Genomic DNA, 11600 nt, shown 5'->3' on the forward strand with positions numbered 1-11600 from the left:
AGCTGGCTAGAACAAACAGGTTAGAACAAACATCCGTTATCGGGACACGGAGAGAGGGGCAGACATTCATCTCTGTGCCATGCAGACCCACTACCCAGCTCGAAGATTGATCACAGCTGTGTGGAATGATGCACTAAGTGATTTCTGAGATGCTCCAAATGGGTCCCAGAGCTCCTCTTCCCGCTTCTGGAAGAAATCGTCAATAGACCTAAAGCGCAATGTTGGTTGAGAGAGAGAGAGAGAGAGAGAGAGAGAGAGAGACCTCTGTCATTAAGCAAGTTGAGTGGGCCCTTTGCAATGGTGAGAGGAATGCCCCTGAAAATGGTTAGCAACAGACGTTTCACTGGTATTATAGGCCTTTTCTATTAGAAAAAGTAAATTCTAATTTATAACGTTATAAAAACGTTACAAACCTATCCGCCTAACCGTTAACTTCGGGTAGCCTATATGCAAATCAAAACGCCTCAATTAAACGAATAAATAGGATATAGCAGCAATAATACATATTAGGTTATAGGCTTAGTTTAAATTTCTACAGAAAACCGTCTGTTACTTTTTATTATTCAGTCACCTAATCCCATAGTCAGGAATACGATGTGAAGAGTTGGTTAGCCGCAGGCCTAGTTGCGTGCGGGAGCGACTTTCACCTTTCTTTAGAATGCCCTCGATACTGGTGGATAATCGCATTTGTCTGTGATGATTATGCAGTCTACGCTCCTCCACCTCCTGTTATTTTAGGAACGTTTTAGAAACACAAACCCTTGAAGGAGTGCACGAGAGGGTTCGCCAAGAGGGTAGTTAAGGCCCATAGCTGTCCAGGTATGACCTTGATATATTTTTTTACAGTTCAACCCGCGAAGTCACTGCTTTAGCTTTCATGTGGCCTAAAAGTGATAATATTGTTTGTTGTAGGCCTACAAATAAATGATCTATAACGCATAAGTAGCCAACTTGAACGAATTATAATTAGGCTACTTAGAGTGCTAAGTAATTGTATTTGATTAAACTGCATTGTAGGAGGAAGCTATGTCTTTTAAGGTTAAATACAATTACAATTTGAATAAAACACATTTTTCAGAAGGCGAAGCTACTAGTTTTTATTTGCTAATTGTATTAGGCATCAGGCTGCAATGACACAGTTAACATACAATAGCCTATAAAACATTTATGCACTTCAATCAACACCGCATAGAAAACATTAATTTCGAACCAAATGCCAAGTTTTTTTATTTTTGTAATGAAAACTAGGCCTATCGTTTTCTCTTTTAAAATGCAGCGACATCTGTGACTGAAATTACATTCCATAAAGCGCACTGGGCAATAACTCTACATAATCATGAAACGAAATTATTAAACCGCACTTTACCTACGTAAAAATAATAAAGTGTATAAAGCTTATACAACGTTGTGTATACAACTTTATGTCTAGTCAAGGACTGTTTTCTTCCCTTTACTCACCACTCTCCCCCTACCTCCCCCTCTTCGAGGAATAGCTCCATACCTGATCGAAGGCCACATCACCCAAAGGACAGCATCCTCATCCTGAAATGAAAAAAGAAACCCAAACACCCATCCTCTCCTCTCTCCACCACCGGCCTCCCCGTCCCTCTATCTCTTCATCTCTCCTAGCACTCTGTCTGTTGGGGCTGCGTGGCCGGGGATTTTCAGATGGAAAGGTAATTAGTTGGTAAGCATCTTAACCCAGTGGAGAGGGAGTAATCCATGCTGCCCTCATCCCTCTCCTCCTGCTGCTGGTGAACAGTTCGTCAGAGTCACGGATCTCTTTAGCGCGTGCGGCGCGTACAGTAGTCCCGTGCCGTGTGTCACTTGATGGATATTGCGAACATAGCCTATTAAGATTGCTGATGGTGACAATACTAATCATTTTAGATTATATTTGATTGTATTACCGTTTTTTAAGTGTATTGGCTATAGGCCTACTGTTACGAGCATTAAATGTTCATTATACTATTAATGTCCTTAGCCTCTAAAGCGTTCACACAGATCTCTCCGTTTTTTTAGGGCTTGTTGAGTGCGCATGCAGCTCCTGCGCTCACACTGCGGCAGCATCGAATGACGCTCCTCATATGGCGGATAGTGAACCGGTGCAACAGTTCTTTCTCGAGGATGAGGATATCTATTCTCTTATCTAGGCCCACTCTATGCCATGCCGCAAGCGTTGCCCCCCACGGCCGTTCACCTTCATCCCCATATTGACGTGGAGGCTTTAGAAAAAATGTGACGTAGTTAAATAATTCGTTTGTGTTAATCTAGTTTTCCACTCACAAGTTCTTTGCCTTTCCAGTTGTGGGATAGGCCTATAGCCTATACTTAAAACAATCTATTTATAAACAACACAAAACATTTTATTTAGCCCAAGCAAAAAGCTTCATGCTTTCCTTTTTAACCAAGCCATTTCAGCTCAGAGACACATTTTATACAACCTGTGCTGTCCATCGGGTGTGGCACGTATCTTCCTCCAAAACCATGTTCCCTCCCGTTGCTCGAAATGGGGCGCTGTCACTGAAAGGTCCCGCTCGAACTGTAGATTGGGGCTCACATCCCCTCAATATATAGACCTACAGCAGGTGAACACCCCCCCCCCCCCCCCCCCCAATCTCCAATTAACTCCCATTCACCTGCTGTTGATAATTACACAGACAGACATAGAGGCCTACTTTGAAAAGAGATATCACCCTTTCAGGTGATCCGGGCTGAGTTCGTCAGAGAGGAGCGGTTTGGATTTCAAATCTTTTCAACCTCTAAAGTTGCGCTGAAATCTGTCCACGCGCACCCATTGTCCAAACCATACATTATAGAACAGACTCAGCCGGCTGGTCACCGCTCGTGGTCTACCACTGCTGGTAGATGTGCATTAATAATGATGTGGAGGTGGAGTATTGTCCTCTGAAAACAGTGGGCCTATGCGTTTTGATGAGAATCCCCGAGTTTACCAGTTGTCTAAAAAAGCAACATAGACCCTATTTTATCGTTCAAAAAGGAGACTATTTTAATTAAATGTATTTTAAATCGATGTATTTCAAAATTGTGACTTTTGTTTTCATGTTGCACAACATGGCCTGTCGCTGTCCATTCACCGACTCATAAATAGGCCTACTAAACAATTTAACGAATTAAGCATTTTATTGATTAAACTCGAACATCGAAAAGCAAAATGAGATACATCTTGATTTAGACTATTCTTAGAGGCTGCCTTTTTTCAAGTAGAATGTACGCTATTAAAACTAAGCCCATCATAATAACATTGATAATAATATAATTAATTAATGAATTATCAGATCAAGGCGTTGAGTCAATCGTTACCATACATTGTTTCATCGATTTTATTAGTACTTTTAATTCATTTAAATCTTTAAAGGTTTTCCTTTATTTCTTAGCCTATATTTTTCTCACATGATCGTTTCTTCCTTGAGGTGAGAGAATGAATGTAAAAGTTAAACCATAGTAAAGAGAATACTGTTCTTTCTACCTTTTCCTTTCCTTTCATTTCCTCTGTCTCTCGCGCGGTTGAGTACTCCTTTTCTTGGAGAGAAAATAGGTTCTACTTTAAACTTTTCTGCCACCTACTGGATGAAAATAATAAATGTAAAACTTAGATTTGTTGTTCAGTGATTTCAATCTAGTCTGTTACTTATCCCCAAGTACCCCAGAGAGAATGTTGATTTTCTAATGATATATCTCTATATATGGAATAATATAATTTCATAAATAACGTGTTTTAATGATCTCCTTCCGTTGTCTGTGCCCAATAATGTTTGTACCCTGTGCTACTGCCACGATGTGTTACTACCATGTTGTTGTCATGTTGTGTTGCTACCATGCTGTGTTGTCATGTGTTGATGCCATGCTATGTTGTTGTCTTAGGTCTCTCTTTATGTAGGTCTTTCTTGTCGTGATGTGTGTTTTGTCCGATATTTTTTTAATTTATTTTTTCATCCCAGCTCCAGTCCCCCAGGAGACCTTTTGCCTTTTGGTAGGCCGTCATTATAAATTAGAATTTGTTCTTAACTGACTTGCCTAGTTAAATTAAGGTTTAATAAAAAATCAAATACAATCTATGACTATATTTTGGCCATTAGCCAAACAAACCCTCAATGTGGTTAGACAGGCAGAACCAGGAAGTCACAAACATTTTCAGAGAAATGAAAGTAAGCAGACAGACAACACCCCAATGCTTGTCCATAACTGTTCAGTCAGTCAGTCAGTGTGTGTATCAACATGGCAGAGGCAACTTTGGGTCAGGATCCCTTCTGCTGTTCAATCTGTCTGGGTGTACTGAAGGATCCAGTGACTACTGCCTGTGGACACAGTTACTGTATGGGCTGTATTAAGGGCTGCTGGGATCAGGAAGATCTGAAAGGTATCTACAGCTGTCCACTGTGCATGGAAAGCTTCACCCCAAGACCTGTTTTGAGGAAAAACATCTTATTGGTTGAATTAATGGAGAAACAGAAGAAGACAGGATTCAAATCTGCTCCTCCAGCTCTCTGTTATGCTTGACCTAGAGATGTGGAGTGTGATTTCTGCACTAGGAGGAAACTCAAAGCTGTCAAGTCCTGCCTGTTGTGTCTGGAATCTTACTGTGAGACTCACCTCCAGCCTCACTTTGAATCCCCTGCCTTTCAGAAGCACAAGCTGGTCAAAGCCTCCACACAACTACAGGAGAAGATCTGCTCTCATCATGACAAACCACTGGAGGTTTACTGCCGTACCGATCAGCAGTGTATCTGTTATCTGTGTACAATGAATGAACATAAAGGCCATGATACAGCTGCAGCAGAAAGGACTGAGAAACAGGTAAGAATGATAACTCCACTGTTAAACATCATAGATCTGCATTTAGACATTTCTTAATCTCTTTACAACATATTGTTGTTGTACCTCATATCAAATGGAAGTGTTTTATGTCAAAGGTGATATAACTGGAAGAGTAAGAAAAACATCCAACGGCCAGAGATGTCAAAGTACTTGAACAAAATTGCCTGATTATATTGTTGCAGTAATTTGGTGACTCTCATAAGTAATAATAATAACAATAATATGTTGACACATCACAAAATGCAATCATTATGGTATTATATTTAGACATATCTCCTTCTTCTGGCTGCATCTCTGCGTCTCAGTGGTTTGAAGGACTATCCTATTTCACATGAATATCATGGAAGGAGCCGTTACAAAATCTTGTCACCATTCTCTGCAGAAACAGCTGGTAGAGAATCAGCAGAAATCCCAGCAGAGAATCCAGCAGAAAGAGAAGGAGATGCAGGAGCTGAGACAGGCTGTGGTCTCTCTGAATGTGAGTTTTAGGGCCATCTATATTTAAATTAAATATATATTAACATGACCAGCAAACCAGTATTTCATTTCAGAATTGGTTAAAATGATGTTAGGGTCAGGGTAAAGGGTTTGGTGTAAGGTTAGGGTTAAGGTAAAGATCAGTTTTAGATGTTGGCTGTCAATTGAATGCTGGTAAGAAAAGTCCTTATAGTCTCTCCTGGGCTGAATGAAATGGGCCCTCATTCTCTCTGTGTGTTCTAACAGCTCTCTGCACAGGTAGCGGTGGAGGACAGTGAGAGGATTTTTACTGAGCTGATCTGTTCCATTGAAAGAAGGAACTCAGAGGTGAAGCAGCAGATAACAGCCCAGGAAAATGCAGCTGGAGCAGGAAGTAGCTGAGCTGAGGAGGAGAGATGCCGAGCTGGAGCAGCTTTCACACACAGAGGATCACGTCCATTTCTTCCAGGTGACATCAGTCTGTCTATATAAGCAAAACAATCTAAAAGAACTTATAAACTTTAGATAAAACATCTCCACATTTCTGTTTTTCAACCTGTTTCTCCCTGTAGAGTTTTCTGTCTCTCTGTGTCCCTCCTGGATCTGATGCCTTACCCAGCATATGTGTCAATCCACACATATCTTTTCATTTTGTGAAGAATTTTGTATCTGAGGTGACAGAACAACTAGAGGATATCTGCAAGAAGGAAATTGTCAAACTATCATGGGAAGGTAGGTGAGAAGTATGAAATAGACTTGTTTTTTACATGCCTCAAATTTAGCAATAGTGGTTACCTTGAATGAATGTTGATCCATAGAGTTGACTGTAGTAATCCTTTGTATCTTGTTTGGGGTTTCTTGCGTTTTCTTGCATTCATTTGCGTTGGTTTGATTGTGGTAAGAACAGTGAGCTCTCCCACCATCCACACTCACCATAGGTTCAAACGTGTCTTTATAGATCACCTGATGTGTGTTTACCGCCACCATCTGTCTGTCCCTGGTGGTCTGGCGTGTAATTGCCCGAATAATAACAGATTATAAAATACACCCACATTTTATTATGGGGACTTTCATTTCAATCTTCTGGGTTACTGAGGAATGGATACATAAACCTGTGATTGAAATAACTGTCCAAACATAACTGTCCAAGCTGCCTAAATCAATCAGTGCATCTCTCCCTTAGCACCTCCCTCTGACTACTTCATGGATGCCATTCCACATACCTCTTATTACAATACCAACCAATTGGCAGGGCGGAGACCCAGCCCTCGCTGGATAACTCAACAACAATATTTTCAGAACATGCAAGCGACCTTCAGCACTGTGAGGCCCAACGTGTCTAACATGGTGACCCCTCATCGCATGGCCGCCCAGGCTGCAGCTGCTGTAACCCCAGTGCACATGCCTCAGTACAAGTATGCTGCAGGAGTGCGCAACCCTTCATACATTCATACACTTCCCCAGGTTGTTTAGCAGCAGCCTGCTGTCCATGTGCAGGACCAGGAGCCTCTGACTGCCTCCATGCTGGCTGCTGCTCCTCCTCAGGAACAGAAGGAAATGCTGGGTCAACGCCTCTACCCGCTCATCCAGAACATGCACCCCAGTCTGGCAGGAAAGATCACTGGCATGTTGCTGGAGATTGACAACTCTGGGCTGCTCTACATGCTGGAGTCTCCAGAGTGTCTCTGCTCCAAGGTGGATGAAGCTGTGACTGTGCTGCAGGCTCACCAGGCCAAACAGGCAACAAAGAGACAAGAAAAATTAAAGAAAAGGAAATAATTTGATTCAGCTGGGTCCAGAGATCACCAGACAAAAATGGAAAATGGTAATAATAAAACAGTCTGGGTTTAATTACAACAGATAATGAAATTACTATGGCTGTCAAATGATACAAAAATGCAATAGAGTTCATCGCAGGATTTGCTGTGATTAATTGCGATTTATCGCAAATTCTGAATTTGCTCAAATTGAGCTGTATTTTAAAACAATTGATACAAAAAGCATGACAAAAATATTGACATCTTGATTTTTTCCAAAGTAATGGGAAGTAGAATCAGGTAAACAGATGAAGCCCACTTTCTTTAACCACAATGTCAACCTGTTTTGACATTGCAGTGTTGTTTTTAGTTGAATATATTGTGTATTTTGGATGTTTTCAGTGTATTATGAACGCTTTCAGACAATACGATTAATCACAATTAAAAATAATTTGTGCACAAAAAATACAAACAGTTAACTTGAGTTAACTGATTAACTCTGACAGCCCTAGAAATGACTGAAAGCATTCTTTTCTGGCACGTTATTCCTTTTAAATGTATGAATGCTTGGGATATTGAAAGTCTGTGGCATTGGGAAATGTACAGTGCCTTCATAAATATAAGACTTATTCATCATTTTGTTGTGTTACAGCCTGAATCCATCTACACACAACACCCCATAGTGACAAATTGAAAACATGTTTTTAGACATTTTTGCACATTCATTGTAAATTCAAAATAGAAATATCTAATTTAAATAAGTATTCACACCCCTGAGTCAATACTTTGTACAAGCACCTTTGGCAGTGATTAGAGTTGAGAATCTTTCTGGGTAAGGGGTGGCAGGTAGCCTAGCGGTTAGAGCGTTGGACTTGTAACTGAAAGGTTGCAAGATTGAATCCCCGAGCTGACAAGGTAAAAATCTGTCGTTCTGACCCTGAACAAGGCAGTTAACCCACTGTTCCCCGGTAGGCTGTCATTGAAAATAAGAATTTGTTCTTAACTGACTTGCCTAGTTAAATAAAGGTTAAAAAAAGTCTATAAGAGCTTTCCACACCTGGATTGTGCAACATTTGCCAATTATTATTTTGAAAACTCTTCCAGCTCGATTGTTGATCCTTGCTAAATAAACTTTGCCAGGACTTGCCATAGATTTTCAAGTAGATTTTAAGCCACAATTGTAACTCGGCTATTCAGGAACAATCACTGTCTTAGTAAGCAACTCTAGTGTAGATTTAGCCTTGTGTTTTAGGTTATTGTCCTGCGGAAAGGTGAATTCATCTCTCAATGTTTTTTTATTTATTTATTTTATTTAACCTTTATTTAAGGCAAGTCAGTTAAGAACAAATTCTTATTTACAATAACGGCCTACCAAAAGGCAAAAGACCTCCTGCGGGGACGGGAGCTGGGTTTAAAAAAAATAAAAATAAAAATAAAATAACATGTAAATATTGGACAAAACACATATCACAACAAGAGAGACAACACTACATAAAGAGAGACCTAAGACAACAACATAGCAAGGCAGCAACACATGACAACACAGCATGGTAGAAACACAACATGACAAGAACATGGTAGCAACACAACATGGTAGCAGCACAAAACATGGTACAAACATTATTGGGCACAGACAACAGCACAAAGGGCAAGAAGGTAGAGACAACAATACATCACGCAAAGCAGCCACAACTGTCAGTAAGAGTGTCCATGATTGAGTCTTTGAATGAAGAGATTGAGATAAAACTGTCCAGTTTGAGTGTTTGTTGCAGCTCGTTCCAGTCGCTAGCTGCAGCAAACTAAAAAGACGAGCGACCCAGGGATGTGTGTGCTTTGGGGACCTTTAACAGAATGTGACTGGCAGAACGGGTGTTGCATGTGGCGGATGAGGGCTGCAGTAGATATCTCTGGTGTGTCTGGTGGAAAGCAGACTCAACCAGGTTTGCCTCTAGGATGTTGCCTGTGCTTAGCTCCATATAGTTCACTTTTTATCCTGAAAAACTCCCTAGTCCTTAACGATTACAAGCATACCCATAACATGATACAGCAACCACGATGCTTGAAAATATGGAGAGTGGTAGTCAGTAATGTGTTGTATTAGATTTTCCCCAAACTTTGTATTCAGGACAAAAAGTTAATTGCTTTGCCACATTTTTTTTTGCAGTATGACATTAGTGCCTTTTAGCTAACATGATGCATGTTTTGGAATATTTGTATTCTGTACAGGCTTCCTTCTTTTCGATCTGTCAATTAGGTTAGTATTTTGGAGTAACTACAATGTTGTTGATCTATCCTCAGTTTTCTCCTATCACAGCCATTAAACTCTGTAACTGTTTTAAAGTCACCATTGGCCTCATGGTGAAATCCCTGAGCAGTTTCCTTCCTCTCCGGCAACTGACATAGGAAGGACGCCTGTATCGTTGTTGTGACTGGGTGTATTGATACACTATCCAAAGTGCAATTAATAACTTCACCATGCTCAAAGGGATATTCAGTGTCTGTTTAAAAAAAAAAAAATTTTACCCATCTATCCTTCTTTGCGAGGAATTGGAAAACCTCCCTAGTCTTTGTGGTTGAATCTGTGTTTGAAATTCAATGCTCGACTGAGGGACCTTACAGATAATTGTATGTGTGGGGTACAGAGATGAGGTAGCCTAGTGATAAAATGCGTCGGGCCAGCAACTGAAATGTTGCTAGTTCAAATCCCGAAGTTGACTAGGTGAAATATATGTTGATGTGCTCTTGAGCAAGGCACTTAGCCCTAGTTGCTTTGGATAAGAGTGTCTGCTAAAATGTGAATGTTGTCATTCAAAAATCATGTTGACCACTATTATTGCACAAAGAGTGAGTCTGTGCAACTTATTAAGCAGAATCTTTACTCCTGAACTTACAAAGGGGTTGAATACTTACTGACTCAAGACATTTCAGCTTTTAATTTTTAATTAATTTGTACAAATTTTGAAAACAAAATCCCACTTTGACATTATGGGGTATTGTGTGTACAGTAGAGCTTCCATTAAACGTTAGTGGTAGATGGTGGCATTCTGTCATTAAACCACGCTATCACGCTATTAGAATGCTGATCTATCGGTGGAGGTGTTAATGGAGGTGTTTTCAGTCTGAGAGTCTCTCTTCTCTGGCACTCTCCTGCATCCGGCAAAAAAACTGTCGGTGGTCCTGGAGCATTTAAAGCATATTGTCCTGGAGCATTTAAAGCATATTGTCCTGGAGCATTTAAAGCATATTGTCCTGGAGCATTTAAAGCATATTGTCCTGGAGCATTTAAAGCATATTGTCCTGGAGCATTTAAAGCATATTGTCCTGGAGCATTTAAAGCATATTGAAGTTGCCTCTTAATGACTTCCGAGAGCCGATCTGTTATCCAACAATTATTATTATTATTATTATTATTAACCCTCTATTATAATTATATAAAAGCCCCTTAGATATTCTCACAGACCAGATTTGTCCTAACGAAAAATGCCTCTTAGATATTAATTTAGAATCCTCCAATCCTCTAAATTTAATTAGACCTACATTTTATTGATCTACAGGTATTTTCATTTAGAAGCCGCCTCATAATGAGTTCCCGAGAGCCATGTCATACCAATTATTATTGGATTATTCACCATGGTAACCACGGTTTAGTATAACATTGAAAATAGCCCGTCTGGTGTTCAACCTTCCCAAGTTCTCTCACGTCACCCCGCTCCTCCGCTCTCTCCACTGGCTTCCAGTTGAAGCTCGCATCCGCTACAAGACCATGGTGATTGCCTACGGAGCTGTGAAGGGAACGGCACCTCCATACCTTCAGGCTCTGATCAGGCCCTACACCCAAACAAGGACACTGCGTTCATCCACCACTGGCCTGCTGGCCCCCCTACCTCTGAGGAAGCACAGTTCCCGCTCAGCCCAGTCAAAACTGTTCGCTGCTCTGGCACCCCAATGGTGGAACAAGCTCCCTCACGACGCCAGGACAGCGGAGTCAATCACCACCTTCCGGAGACACCTGAAACCCCACCTCTTTAAGGAATACCTAGGATAGGATAAAGTAATCCTTCTAACCCCCCCCCCCTTAAAATATTTAGATGCACTATTGTAAAGTGGTTGTTCCACTGGATATCATAAGGTGAATGCACCATTTTGTAAGTCGCTATGGATAAGAGCGTCTGCTAAATTACTTAAATGTAAATGTAAATGTAAAATTATGTGCGTTTGTATATTTTTTCCGAATTCAATAATATATTTGTATCACTGTAGATGCTGTGTTTTTATTCACAGTAGTGTATTAAGTAGTCTAAAGTTTTACATTTCTATCTCCAAACCTCATACAACCGCAAAATGTAGGATAAAGCATTTAATGTACAGTATTTTTTCATCAACATCTTTATTTTTTCGTTAACCTGTTAGGGCTAGGGGGCAGTATTGACACGGCCGGATAAAAAACGTACCCGATTTAATCTGGTTACTACTCCTGCCCAGTAACTAGAATATGCATATAATTATTAGCTTTGGATAGAAAACACCCTAAAGTTTCTAAAACTGTTT

At 40.4% G+C, this 11600-nt stretch overlaps 1 protein-coding gene across 1 annotated transcript; it reads left to right on the forward strand.

The window, feature by feature from the left end:
• Positions 1–4179: 4179 nt before the first annotated feature.
• LOC106573364 (uncharacterized) lies at positions 4180–11311 on the forward strand. The gene is given in 6 exon segments (XM_045697056.2): positions 4180–4818; positions 5222–5317; positions 5563–5672; positions 5674–5764; positions 5868–6027; positions 6479–11311. Coding segments are annotated over 6 exon segments (801 nt in total). The 5' UTR covers positions 4180–4764; the 3' UTR covers positions 6769–11311.
• The last annotated feature ends 289 nt before the right edge of the window (positions 11312–11600 follow it).

This window comes from Salmo salar, chromosome 16 (genome assembly GCF_965601325.2).
Source record: "Salmo salar chromosome 16, fSalSal1, whole genome shotgun sequence".
NCBI lineage: Eukaryota > Metazoa > Chordata > Actinopteri > Salmoniformes > Salmonidae > Salmo > Salmo salar.